The sequence below is a fragment of the Microchirus variegatus genome (assembly GCF_963457635.1).
Source record: "Microchirus variegatus genome assembly, chromosome: 8".
Taxonomy (NCBI): domain Eukaryota; kingdom Metazoa; phylum Chordata; class Actinopteri; order Pleuronectiformes; family Soleidae; genus Microchirus; species Microchirus variegatus.
In genome coordinates this window covers 20,451,111-20,465,666 of record NC_139809.1, presented here as the reverse complement: position 1 = coordinate 20,465,666, position 14,556 = coordinate 20,451,111, and the positions used below count along the sequence as shown (strand labels likewise).

General features: G+C 39.4%; 1 protein-coding gene across 1 annotated transcript in view; it reads left to right on the top strand.

Moving 5' to 3' along the window:
- LOC310931075 (voltage-dependent calcium channel subunit alpha-2/delta-1) overlaps positions 1–4,576 on the top strand; it is a gene marked incomplete at both ends in the record, with an annotated part of 144,429 nt that extends 139,853 nt beyond the window's left edge. Inside the window, 3 exons of the mRNA XM_083894161.1 lie at positions 452–564; positions 2,986–3,068; positions 4,466–4,576. Coding sequence (XP_083750287.1) covers positions 452–564; positions 2,986–3,068; positions 4,466–4,576 — 307 coding nt within the window. The remainder of the gene's footprint in view (positions 1–451; positions 565–2,985; positions 3,069–4,465) is intronic.
- Between the last annotated feature and the right edge of the window lie 9,980 nt (positions 4,577–14,556).

Sequence of the window (14,556 nt, the reverse complement as noted above, 5' to 3'; positions counted from 1 at the left end):
GACCTTCTTTTGTGTCAATTTGTGCTGTCTGAGGGGGGGTTAAATATGGTTGTAATTACTGGGTATTATCGGTCCCACGTGCTTTACACCCCGATGTTAACGTCTCCAGACACAGAAACGTTCATGACTTCCATAAAAGCCAGTCCTAAGAGAAGGGAAGATGTGTGGATATATATACATGTTGTATGTGCACAACTGTTCACACCAGCACACCCCTCCATTTTGCTGTTGAAGTTTAGACATTGATGAACGTTACCGTCATAAAACTAACATTGTTTAGCATTTTGTTTTGCTATGCTAACCATAGCAAAACTGTTTGCAGTCTGTTGTGTAGCATCAATTGGTCGATAAGTATTTCCAGGGAAAGACTGTTGTGGGGTACTATTTTGAAATCTATCTATCCTTCTACCTACCTACCTACCTACCTACCTACCTGTGTATGGTTCTCTAGGATGTACCGTGCGGAGAAGCTGCCAAACACCAATCTTGTGTTCCTGATCACTGATGCCAAAGCAACTTGTTTGTCATGTGACCCCAGACCTCTAAGACAGGCGGAACAACCCTGTATCCTTTCATTTGACTCTTAAAAAAGAACACAGTTACACTTTTTCTTTCCCACCCCAGCTTTCCTTCCATCCATCACTCATATCACAGCCGAGATTTAAGCTCTCAACACAGGGACACACACCTATGGAGTAAACAGTAGGTCCCCTCTGAATGTTCAACAGGGGTCTGTTTCACAAAGCAGGTTTAGTGAAAACTCTGTTAACCCTGAAATGAGGGAAACTGAGTTTTCCGTTTCACAAAGGGAGGTAAGTCAAACCAGAGAAAGAGGAGTAACTCTAGCCTGTTTCACAGAGAGAGGTAACTTAAGCTCTCGGTCAGTTACCATGGTAACATACTCTATGAACCTAACCTAGACGGGACCAGGTTTTTCTCAACAAAGTTTCTCTCTGTCTCCGCCCTCTTTTTATTTCCTCATTCATTCAGTCAGCAGGCGAGTTTTGGTGTAGTATAGTTCTGCCGTCTGTTCTGCCGTCTACATTAGAAATTATATTAGGCGGCGACTATTTTCAATACCATGACATGTCCTTTTGACAGTGATCTCATGGATGAAGGTGCAGCATTACTGCAATACTGAGTATTAAATATTCGTCGGGAGATGATTATCAGACCACGCATAGATGTTCTTGCATTTCCAGGCACTTATCTTTTTGAGCGGTACAGTTTCACGTCACAGTCCATCATTTACATACACAACCTAATCAGTCTTTACATTTCCAATATTACCAACCGACGTCATGCTCTCACATCACAGCAGATATTGTGTGTTGCACTGCGTTTTTTGCAAATGGGAGTTTTTTATAGAACGTCCGAGAGATTTACTTTACAATGTAAAACATGATCAAAATGAGGTACCCCCATGAGATTATGCCGAGGTCTTACCTGTTTGAACAATGTTTTTATGTTTCATCTTAAACTGCTGCCAAGTGCGCTTCTCCCCCTGCGGGATTGCACCTAAATTAGATAAATGAATAGGCTACCACTCAAGCAGTTTCCCCCTGTAATATTATTGTGATTGTGCAAAGGACGACATTTAAACTTACGCATTGACCCGAGCAGCAATGATCTCCCCCTGTTTTGCTGCTGCAGCGATGTTACACTTCCTTTTAAAAAAATGCTCAAACTCGCCGTATGAGCACATTAATATTTCGAACTCCAGTGGGGTGAAGAACATAGGCCTCTGTTTCCCCGTTGCCATGGTGACTTGTTGAATCAGGGCTCCATTGATACTGTCTTTTTATACTTGTGGTGCACGCTTAACCTCAGGTGAAACTACACCGAGTTGATCAAACTAACTCAAATCAACTGTGGAACCAAAAACTCAGAGTTTCCTATCTCAGAGTAGATCATCTCAGAGTTCAGGGTTAGAGTTTGTTATCCTGCTTTGTCAAACAGACCCCAGGTTAGCCTGATGCACGGGCATAAGAAAGAGGGTCTAAAGTGAGCCCCAGATTGGATTTCTTTGCTTATATACACTTAGGCTGCATGCTGCCATCAGTTTGATGGGCAGTGGTGTGTGTGTGTAATGTGTGTATATTTAGGATATCTGTTTGACAGATGTGCTGTGAATGTAGCTTCCTGCTGGTGTAACAGTAAAGGTGTCATCATCATAAGGTCACAACAGTGACCTCAGTTGCTCGTCATGACAATAATACATCCAGGTGTGTGTGTGTGTGTATGTATATATATGTACATGCATATGTGTGAAGATAATATCGTAATATCGCTGATTGGCCCCATAAAGTTACGTGTTTTGTAACGGCTCCTATTTGAAGAGCAAATATCTGGAAAAACATAAATCACATGTACCCCTAGCCAATGCAGATTCTGCACATCATAACTGTTATGGTTGAGGTATGAAATGTACGGAGCCACCGAAGTGACATGAGAAAAAAAAAAAAAAAAAGAAATCTCGAGTTTCAAAGTCGAGATCTCGAGTTTCCCCAAAAAATCTGAAAAAAAAAAAAAATTGAATTTTTTTTTTATTTTTATTTTTTTTGGGAGTAAAAATCCAGCAAAAATCCAGCAGCTGGATTTACAGCCGAGGTCAGTGTTAGTGTGTGTATAGGCAAACCAACAACCACAACGACCATTACTCATTGCGTTATCACAAAATTACAATATTGAAAGTTGAAAGCGCGTTTCGTTTGCAGTAGGCAGTGGCTAATATGTTTCTTGAAAATGTATTACGTTTGTGGGATTTTGCCCACTCGTGATTGTCACAGCCGTATGGACAGAGCTCAAAGTGCAGACGTTTTTCTTTGTTAAGTCCTGATACACGGCGAGTGATGCGCTGTCTGAGATCTCGAGTTTCCCCAAGAAATTAAAAAAAATGTCACTTCGGGGCTCCGTAGAAATGAGCTATTTGTAAAAAACAAAACAAAAAGAAAAAAAACTTTTTCCTGAAGAGTGTATGTTCAGCTGAAGGTCCAGATCAATGTGAGTTGGCTCGGAACCCTAGATACCGCAAAGGGCCGGACGTGTGTTTTGACAACAACAAAGATGTAAGCAACAACCACACACATGTGTTTTTCTCCGAGATTATTGTTGGAAGTATCTCTATTAATGAGGTGGTTCTGCAGTTTGTGTCTGGTTATAATCAGCATTGGGGGGGTTCTGCCTCGACCAAAAAAATGCCGGCTGCTTCCATTCTATTCCTGATTTAATTTGATTAACCTGTCAATTTATATCTAGTAACAGCTTGTTTTTTATTGCATTTATTTATCTAGTTTGATTTTGTGTCTCTTGATTTATTTAAAAAAAAAAAAAAGAAGAAATTCTCATACTCACTGCCATTCTTCTTTTATGATTCTGCATTCTGGCTGCTGCTCTGGTAGGATGAGCCTTTGTGTCCAATCAGCAGAGGTTCTGCACTGAGCTCTGCACCAATCCTCTGGTTTCTACTGTGGAGTTCAGGGTTGGTGTCTGTAAAAAGTTTAATCAGCTTGATCTTAGCTCTTCCTCAGCCATTACAGTGTCCTTGGCAGAGGGAAGATCAGGCAATACAGTGCCAAGTGAGTCCTCAACAGCTGATCTGATGCTATGGAACATTCATTAATATTTAGAATGTTACATTTGCCAGTTAATCAAACTGCATAACTCTAATTAAACCAATGGAATATCTCTTTCAGAAACACATTAACTCTTTAACATCATAACTCTCTACATCTTTTATTTTTTCCTTTTTCAAATGTATTTTTTTTATAATTTGTTACCTCAACAGATGGAAACAGATTGAATCTTGGCAGTAAATCACTTTGATATTAATACCATACTAGAGCCACTTAAAAATAGCATTCCAAAACTATGTTTGAATAAAAAAAATAATAATTTTGCCATTATTTATTCATGCTTTTTTATTATTTCAAGGATTTTAATACAATCGAAGGTCCTGGTACTGTTGCAAAGGCACTTGTGTGCCTGTCCTTGCATGTACCACATAGCCTACATAAGCTAAATGAGTAAAACAAAGGATCAAGGTTGGATACATGTATGATATCCCTGCCCCAACTTTGAAAAATGCATACAATGTGTAAATATTTATGGAAAAACTATTTCCCATATCTTTGAAAGGACTCAGCCTTTCATTGTGTTGTGAGGGCAGAGATCACACACACATAACAGGCCACTAATTAATGTATCGGCATGTTTACATTACGGAGAGGCTGTGGTAGGAAGCAAACGGAAATGGCTGAGGAAGTAGATGGACAGAATAAAGTAGTCCGCCTCCCCTTTTTTGTCCTTTCCAACTGTCCCATTACTTTTGGATTAGCTGCTAATAGAAGGACATGAGTTGCCAGTAAAAAATCTAGTGAAAGCTGGTGCAACCAGCACCAGATCCCTCAGGCCACCTAAGAGAAGAATGATGATGTAATTTATTGACAACTGATTTGTTCGACAGGAGGATGATTCTGATTGTGGACGAGGGACCAGCCTAAGCCCGTGTCTTTGGCCGATGCTTGGGCTCCAACTGCTGCTTCTGTGGCTCGTCACATCTTTACAACACTCATGACCCTGACACACAGATCATAATCTCATTTCACAAAAAAAGACACTCCAGTTACACCATCCCGGATATGCAGAATATTTACAACAAGACTATTACTTTTTTTTATTTTTTATTTTTTTTTGACAACTAGTATCAGCATTTCCATTTTCAATGCCAAAGGGTGCTCATTCATTTCCTCTTCCACATTTCCAAAAACAGAGACACATTTCCTGTGCTCAGCTGCACTCATCGCCCTCACACATACAGTATATTCCTTATACTCTCCTATGGTGCAAGAGTAAGAGCTAACCAAACCCTTTAAATTCTGCCTCATTTCTTTCTCCGATTTTTATAGTGGAAGGTGAAGAATCTGTCCCACTATGCCAACTGATAACCATTCAAAGACTGTATGCTCACTGACAGCATTGATTTGTGTAGTCGTCAGTATTGTTTGTTGCTTATTATATTTATTGCGTATGAATCATTATGCTGTAATGATTGTTGATTTTGAACAAGCTGTGCAACTGCAGTATAAGTATCCCTTTCCTTTTTTTGAGTGTTTCTTGAAATGTGCTGTACCTAACTATTTATCTGTTCTGTTTGTTTGCCAAATCAACAAGCATTTTGTGACTTTAGCTAGGTGTTGTAGCCTATTGTAGCAGCATGTGCTCGGTACAGAGCGAAAGACGATACTGAAAACTCTGACACCAAAGCTCCACATGCAGCACGAGGACCACAAACGTACCACAGACAATCGATTTTGAGAGATTCCTCAAATGTGGGTGTGCAGTTAACACGATAGATTAGATGCCATGTTGAGAATATGAGTTTAGAAAACACCCAAATGAAACCAAATCCGCAAGGATATTTGCAATTTCACGTGTCTCAGATCTTCGTCTAATTGCTTTGGTTGTCTTCGATTTGCTGCATCAAACTCTCCCAGTGCCTAAATAGTAACTCAACAGTCTGTTACGTAAATAAAGGGAGGCATCAGAGATGTATTCCTATCATGTCTACTTCTATGCTAATGCTTGCTACATTATGGCAGGTTTCTATAACCTACATTATGAAACAGGACAAATGCTGTTGCACTTACTCCGGAGTATGTGACTCAGACATCGGTAACACTTTACATTATGGTACAGTAACAACTTCCCTTAGAGAGGTTATATGAGGGTAATGGCATATTCTTTCTATAATGCAATTGTCATCTTGGTAATAAAAATGGTCAAAAGAATAATTACCAAGCTGTTACTCGACACTCACTACTGTGACTGTAGAAATAAGATCACATAATATTAATCGCACAATATTATTAGCTCATTTTACTCCTCATTCCACTACACTACATTTCGACAAGGTACTGAGCAACATAACTTTTGTATTTTTTATTTTTATTTTTTTTTTTTAAATAATCTACAGCAAAATGGGAACTGGTTGACTGATCCAGTCAGTGTGAGGTGGGGCATGTGTGACAGCATGTGTGTTATTTACACTAAAATAAATAGTCTGATAGTAGGCAGTGGCGTCATCTGCACTATTTTACCATTCCTGTATGAAACAATATATATGTATAATATATATATATATATTTGTGTGTGTGTGTGGGAGACAAATTTGCTGTGACCTCCTAATTATTTTGGAATAATAGAAAAGTATCGGAATGACTATGAATGATACAGTATCTGCTCCTTGGCGTCATAATTACGACCACCCCGATTACATATTTACTTGCGATAAAGAACTGTGTTTTGATAAAAATATAGTACACTCTTAGAAATAAAAGTAGAACCATATAAGGTTCTTCGGCTTGTCCTCATATGAGAACTCTTTTTTGCTCCACCTAGAACCCTTTTGGAGGGTTCCACCAAGAACCCTTTTAAAACCCTTTATTCAGGAAAGGGGTTTCAAAGGGTTCACTGGAAATGGTTCAAAATGGTTCTTACTTGAACCATTAGTGTTACCAAGAACCCTTGAAAAACCTTTCTTCGGGAAAGGGTTTTTCAGAATCAAATGGTTCCACGTAGAACCTCAGCCGTTGTAGAAGAACCCTTTTGGAATGCGGCAAACTTGGGGCTGATGCCACGCCCTGTTCCAATGTAATGCAGTATCAGTTTTACTCAATTTTCTTTATTTGTACTTCCTCCACCAATTCCACATTTTTACTGCACTATAATGCAAAGTGTTACCAACACAACCAGTGACTTTGACTCTGGTAGCGTAATATCATTTTCATCTGTGCTCAGAACAGACTTTCAGCAGACCTGAGCTTGCATTTCACGACTTCTCTTTATTAATCCTGTTTCTGTTCCCTTTCTGAATCTTCAGACTCAGGAGCCAAGATGACTTGTGAATGAGATCAGCATATCAAAATGACTGTTTTTGTTTCTTTCTCTTCTTGCTGTTCTCCTTATGCTTGTTTCTTCTTTCCGTTGCTCTTCAAAGATACTAAAGGCTCAGTGTCGAAAACGCTGCAATGTCATGGGATGAGCTTGTTATGTGTTTGAACGCTGTCCTCACCCGTGGTCAGCATGAAGTCCTGCTGGAGAGAACTTTGAAACTACACAGCCAACATTAGTCATTTTGCAGTTTAGTAAGTCATGCAAGTGTTTTAAAGCTCACATAGCGTGGTCCTGTTGCACATATATGTTAGTTATGGAGGTCTACTTGCATACATTAACTTGTTTTTATGGTCAAAAACCTCCTAGTTGCTGTATAGATAGAAATCTTTCTTTTCTGACGCTGTCCTCAGCCACGATATTTCAGACTGAACTCTCACATCCAGAAGACAGTGTGTTGTGATTGGCCAGTAAACGTAGAGCCTTCCCAACTGTCCCATTACTTTTGGCTTAGCTGCTGATTGTGATTGGCCAATACCCGGAAGTGACATAATCAGCACACCCGCTCTCAGAAGCACAGCTCCCCCCTCTGGAACGGTGGATGCACTGCTACTCATTATCAAAACATTGTTTTAACAATGTTTAAAAATAGCTTCGTTACGACTCCCCGCCGCAGTCCCTTTTATGACTTTGACCCGGAGTCAGACCCAGAGTCAGAAGACACTGTCGCTCCTGAAACACCTCCACAATGGACGTTATTCTTTTTCTGCTGTTCAATGTACGCAACCGGATGTACCCGGACTAGTGCCAGGAGTAGGAGGATCTGCTGTTCAGGAGAACCGCTGTTTACGTAATCGGACTGGGTTTTTTCAGAGATCTCGCTGAGCCTGAGATTACAATAAAACACAGCGTTCTCAGCAGTGGCTGAACTGTTTGTTTAGAAACTTCAGGGCTTCGTAAACAAGGTAATGACGCAGATACACACTAAAAAACAGCGTTAATTGGAACTTCCGGTCTAGGTCCGCTTTAATTTTCCCTTTTCTACAAATTCATTGACCTCTCTCCACCTCACCTTCATGCTGATCAGCTGGTCAGAGTGGTCAGGTTATATCTGTCCACCAAAGTCGTGTGTTGACTTAATTTCTTTTTGTTTCCCTCTGGGATCCTGTGTCTTTGTGCAGGCATGTGTGTCTGATATCTGATTGTGCTTTAATACTGTACACGAGTTACTCTTTTGTGGACATTGACTAGCCTGAATAAATTTTGAATACATTTGTACACTAATACTATTTACTGTATAAAAGAGAACAATGAAAGTAAAGAAAAAAGTGTTTATAATATGGTGTTGATGATTATTATTGTGCAAAATATAATATATTCACAATAAAAGTGGTGATTGTTATGTTATTAGGTGCTTTCTTTCTATGCACTCACATCTGGCCAGATGCTGTGGCTCCACTGCAAGCAGACCATTCACACATCATGTGTCCTAAAGGCAAACACAGCTGTTGTTGAGAGAGTACATTCTGATAGTTTAGCACTGGCCATATAATTTTAAACGTCCACCAAGTGCACTCATTTTCCCACAGTGTCAATACACTTCCCCATCTTGTAAGAATTAAAAATGTGTGACTCTAGATCTGTAACCAGATTACAAAAAAAATCCTTGGCTCAAAACCTTCATCCCCAGATATTTTTTCCCTTTTTTTACATTTTCACTTGTGCTGCTCATAAACAGATTTACAGTGTAAATGTGGCCATCGTTTCCATGGTTTATTTATTTCATGGCTGTGATGGCTAATCAAGACATTACTGTTACGTTTATCCCTTACGGGATAACGATTTCGCTGCATGTGACAATTACAGGTTTTAGGCACTTGCTCATTGCCTTCACTTCCCAGATCTTGAGACTATTTCCATTGTAAGACAGTCTGCTGTTGTCTCTCACAATTTGGCTGCATACATTATTGGTTCACTACACAGTCAAAACATGAATCGTGCCAAAGCTAATCACAAAAACTTCACATTTTCAAATTGTAATGTAATTTGTTAGCATAAACCTGTTAATTGTGAAAACAAATCAATTTAATCATTTAAAACCATGGTTCTCAAACTGTGGTTTATAAATACAGTATATGGCCATAGTTGTGAAACAACTATAGTTAACTTAATTAAAATGTGTCCGACTGGTTTATGTCATTTTTAAAGGCGCCATCTGTAACAATGCAGTCAAAAAACGGTTACTACAATCAAAATTAAAACACTGCAGGGAGTCGTATCCGCCTCTCACTCCACCCCTCCCTTCCAGAGTCGAGGTTGCCAGAGCGGTTGACATATTACACATATCATACAATTATTTGCATTTTTCGCACCGCAAAGTTTGTTTATGTTTTGAAATTATGTTTTGGCATGAGGCGCCATCTACCGCCATCTACCAATCATAGCAGTCGGTAGAATCTCAGCTGTTGAGCAACCATGGGTTGCCAGTTACGTAACGACAATTGAAATGAAACGAAAGGAAAGGAAACCTAAAAGACCTCGGTATGAATGTCAAAAACGCCAAGATAAAGTTTGCGGCAAAGCGAGGGTCTATAGCAGGGATAATCAACTAAAATTCTAATAGGTCCACTTTGAGAAAATTTCCTCAAGCAAAAGTCCGGAACATCATAATGTCTAACTTGCGTTATTATTTAGTAGTGGGATATATACTGAAGTAGCCAAGTAGTCTGCATGTAATCAACAACTGACTGTCAGATCAAATACAGAAAGAACAATTCAAAAACATTTCAACAAAATTGATTGTCACTTTTATACAATAATATAGATGTAACACTGAACATATGTATTAGTTTCTTCTCTCTTAAAGGAAAAGAAGCTCTGAGAGTGCTTATTTTCTGTGACCTAAGTTCAGATTTGAGTGGGTGTGTTTGGTCTCATAGTGGCGTTTCACGTTGCCAATTGGTCAGTGGATTTCTGGATTTGCTCAACCAGTACTGTAAAGTCTAGAGAAGCTGCGCCGGTCAAAATAGAAGCACCTCGTCAACATTTAAAAATACTTAAATAATTTATTCACTTTAGGTCCAGGTCCGTACAGGACGGCGTCTGGGTCCTGACTCGGACCGCGGTCCACCTGTTAGTGACCTCTGGTCCATATCTAGTTCAGCAAGGCACAAGACTTTCCACTTTCCCCATCCATCCATTGTGTAGCCGTCCGGGCATGTGGGTTCACTAGAGCCTGCACTCCTTGTTGAGAACAGTCTGTCAATCGCATTTAGTGACCAGCTTAGCAGTTCCATCATGGATTAATTGGTTCTCCGTTCTGTCATTGTTTACATGGGGTCAGCTATATACTTCTTACTTGTTGCCATATGTAATTTTCAATGTCAGCTATTGTTTGGGTACAATTGTTTTTTTTTTGTTTGTTTGTTTGTTTTTTCCTCAACACAGTGTCTACTGATTTCTGTCTCTGACCTTTATCCACATTCTTCCTAGGTCAACTATTAATAGTCATATTTACATACTTCTTTTTGAATACACTCTGTTTTGCTGATTTTTTCATCTCCTCATCTAGATTATTCCACTGTCTGTTGCATGAAATTTGGTATAACTTTTGAATTTGACCAGATACCGATACTGAGTGTAATATCGGCTCATCCCTAACATATATTTCATTTGTAGCCTCTGAATGGATCTTCTGTTGGTAGTGGCCTTGGTTTAGGGAGGCTGCCATCTTGCACAACACTCTTAGAAATAAGGGTTCCAAAAGGGTTCTTCTACAAAGGTTGAGGTTCTACCTGGAACCATTTGCTTCTGAAAAAAAAAAGCATTTTTCAAGGGTTCTTGGGAACACTAATGGATCCAGTAAGAACCATTTTGATCCAGAGAACCTTTTAAAACCCCTTTACTGAATAAAGGGTTCCTGGTGGAACCCTCCAGAAGGGGCCAAAATGGTACTCCTATGAGGATGAGCTGAAGAACCTTATATGGTTCTACTTAGCACTTTTATTTCTAAGAGTGAACCATGTTTCTACAGCAGAATTTTGCACTTTGAAGAAGAAGCTTACGAGGGAATGACCTCACTGACATAAACCCAATGCATAAATCAACAAGAAAAAAGGAGAAAATGGTAGAGTGGAGAGTTGTGAAAGTGTGTTTACATAATTTCTGGTATGTCAAGGCCACCGTCGTAAGTGGAGGAGCCCTTTATTGTTGTCTGCACAAACAAACACAGAAACAGGGGTGCACTCACTGCAGCAGCCACTTGTTAAAATGTAGCAAAAATAAGAATTTATTTCTTCTTCTGGATTTAAGGTTATCAAAGAGCATTTTCCTTCAATATTATATACACTCCAACTAAAACATTTAGAAATTATTGTTGAAGTCTATGGATGGATGGATAGAATCAAGACAACAAACAACAAACTCCTGACCCTCACTCGTCCATTTTCCAAGTGCAGCAGGGAAACAAAAGGTAAAAGGATGTAAATACTTTTTTAAAACTCTCCTTTCTCTCTGCCGTTTCCTCGTTCTCTTTATTATGTGTAGAGCTATTCTTCCACTTCTTAGCCAAAACACATGCTTTGGCTGGTTTGTTCATGTAGAAACATGGCCGCATAAGATGATGGACCCTGTAAAACAAGACCCTTATACTTAAGTCATCGAAACTAAAAGATCGTTTACCATAAATTGATTTTACACTAATACTAAGATATAAATAGGTGGTATGTTCAATATCTGCCAATAAACTCTACCTACTAAATTTTACACACTGGACCAATAAAGAAGTGCTGATCTGTCCTTTTTTCCTCTCCTTATCTTCTTATTTTAGTCTAAAACTGTCTTAGACTCACAAGTGCATACAGTATATACACATTATTGTACGGTATGTCAATGGCCTCCCAGAAGAATACCTAATTGCTCATTGTTGTAGTTAGATCCTGTGAACTGTGTCCCTGGTCCTCCATCACGGAATACACACTTGGGCTTTTCACATGATTCAGAATAAAAAGGACACCTTGGCAAGGCAGCACTGAGTTAGTGTGTTACTTGTGTTGTTGTCCTTTAGAGGCTATATATTATGATGACATACAGACAGGCAACAGGTCATGGCAGGTCACATTGAGAGGACAGGAGCACTCAGAGAGCACAGACATCTACCAAGGCTTTAATGCTTTAATACTCTGTGTTGTGTTACACATACCATGTGGAATATTTCCATTTTGATGCCCTGGATTCAGAAAAGAACCGAAGTTCATTTAAATCAGATGTGTGTATAAAGGAAACAACAACACAGCTTCTTTTATTCTCAGACGTGGAAGAACTGTTGACCTGATGTGAGGCTATATTACTGCATATTGCGTTTTATTTTGAAAGGGGGCGGAATTGTTTTTACTTTGATTCTGTGTTTGACTTGCTGTCTGGTGTGATCTGCTCTGTTGAGCAGCGATTTAGCAATCGCAACGTCAAAAATAGAACTGCTACGGATTGATAGGGACGCTGCTGAGAGGTGCCACGGCGCGCCTGGTGGAAATGCTCACATTGATTAGAGTGGCAGCAATCAGCTCCGGTGACCATGGCACTGAAGCGCCCTGGTGGAAATGCAGGGTCATCCTTCCCTTCCAAGTGTGTTGGAGAACCTATGTAGCCTTCAGTTAGCATCAAAACTTAAAATATCTTAAGTTTGTCCATTGTGTGCTCCTGTAAAAACATTCAGCCGTGTGTCGCTGTGACTCCAGATTAACGACCACCAGGATCCCTATGTTTCTAATTTATTGACGCCTCTGGAGACATTATTGACACAGACAGCTCTGCCATCTCCTGCCCGGAGAAGCCATTGGAAGACAGATGCTATTTCACCAGACCTTCACGGTAGTTTAACATAATGTGTTCTTCACTTGATGGTATTTGTGTTTATCTGATGGTAATCTAAGGATCAAGATGGCCACAGTTTGGGGTGGAGAGTATGGAGACATTTGTTTTTCTTGGAGATGTGTCAGGCTGGGAGGTCTTTGTATGTGGGCAATATAGCGATTATCTAGAAGGGGAGGTTGTAACGGGATACTCTTGTAAATGGAACGAGGTCATACCCTTTAACATGCCTGGCTTAAGAAGTTACAGACGCAGGGAAAAAAGCAGGAACGCGTTCGACAGGCCTTTTCAATTTATTTGGAATACTTCACAAGGGGAAAAAAACTCAAAAGAGACTGAGTTCAGCTTACAACAAAAGTTGAGAATTGACATTTCAGATATTTTTGTTTAAAATTGAACCTTATTTTGTAGTTTTGGGCCATCAGTCATATTATTTATGACAACATACAATTTTACTTTTGACATACAGGTCTAAGTGACGGTGATTACAGCTTCAGCACATGCAACAACTGCTTTTATCTCAGTTTATCGTCTTTGTCTCTTTTTACAAGAAAATTATATTTTCTTCTTCTTTTACTACCTATTTAAATTATTAGTTTACATTCAAAAGAGAGCAAAAGGTTTGCAAGGCCACAGTCAAACCACGGGATGTTTAGGATACTATTTATAACAATTGTTTTTAATAAAAAATTGCCATTAATTGCCATTGCTGTCAGTTTAATGCGTTATTAACGCATCAATTTTATTATCGCAAGATCAATGCTATTTTGGCAGAGCAAACTTTGTAGTTTTTTTCACATGCTATTGCAGAACAACTAGTCACGTTAGAAAAACTACAACACCACACTGGATCTAGCTAAATCGGAAACAGAACAACAGGCACACTGCATTCACTTGTTTGGGGAAGTGTGTCTGAGTGCCTGTTACAAGCCACCGGGGAACTGTCACTGTTCCCGGAGCAGGTTGCGCCGGGCGTATACCCACTGAGCAAAAGTCTCATTGCGTTATCATCGACTGTGGGGCTTCGCGTTGCTTTGTTTTAATTAAACGGTCGGATTCCCCTGGTCCGCACCAGTTCTAAGTCAGCTGCTAGGCACCAGCAGAGGCGACCCACCGTGGGGGAGGATGCTGTAGCTGGGGAGATCCTCAAGAGGGTTAAGGGAAACAAATAATGGGACAAAAAGAAATCAAGGAACCTTTAGAATAGATAAAAATGTGTGATTCATTGTGAGTTAACTATGACATTAATGCGATTGAATTGGATTTTTTGGTCATGTCATTATTGATCCTTCATCCCGATGAATAGTTTAGATCAATGTGTCAAACTTGAGGACACATCTGGCCCGCCATACAATTGTATTTGGCCCACGAGATAATATGTTATGTCTTTGACACACTTATAAAGTTACCTCGCCCGTAAAATAATTAAACAAATGAAATTTTGAAAACACACAGCTGGTACCAGGGCTCTTTGTGTTTTGCTCGCTCTCTTTTAGCTTCGTATGTCTAGTAAAAATGATACATTACAGATGAGAAGTGCATTGATATACTGCTGATTTCAATGGAAAATCTTACATAAATGATTTAACTCTCTTCTACATTTATGTTCTTTTGTGAGAAACTGATGTGTATATCACTTTGAAAACAGTAATCCAGCATTGATATGTATCCCATCTGAGGCTTTTCAGTGGTTATATTAATTCAGTGCCTCTTTTCAAACTGTTTTTTATTTTTTTATTATGATTAAGTATCCATTGCATTCGCTCGTATGTCTTAGAATGACACATCTTTAATTTT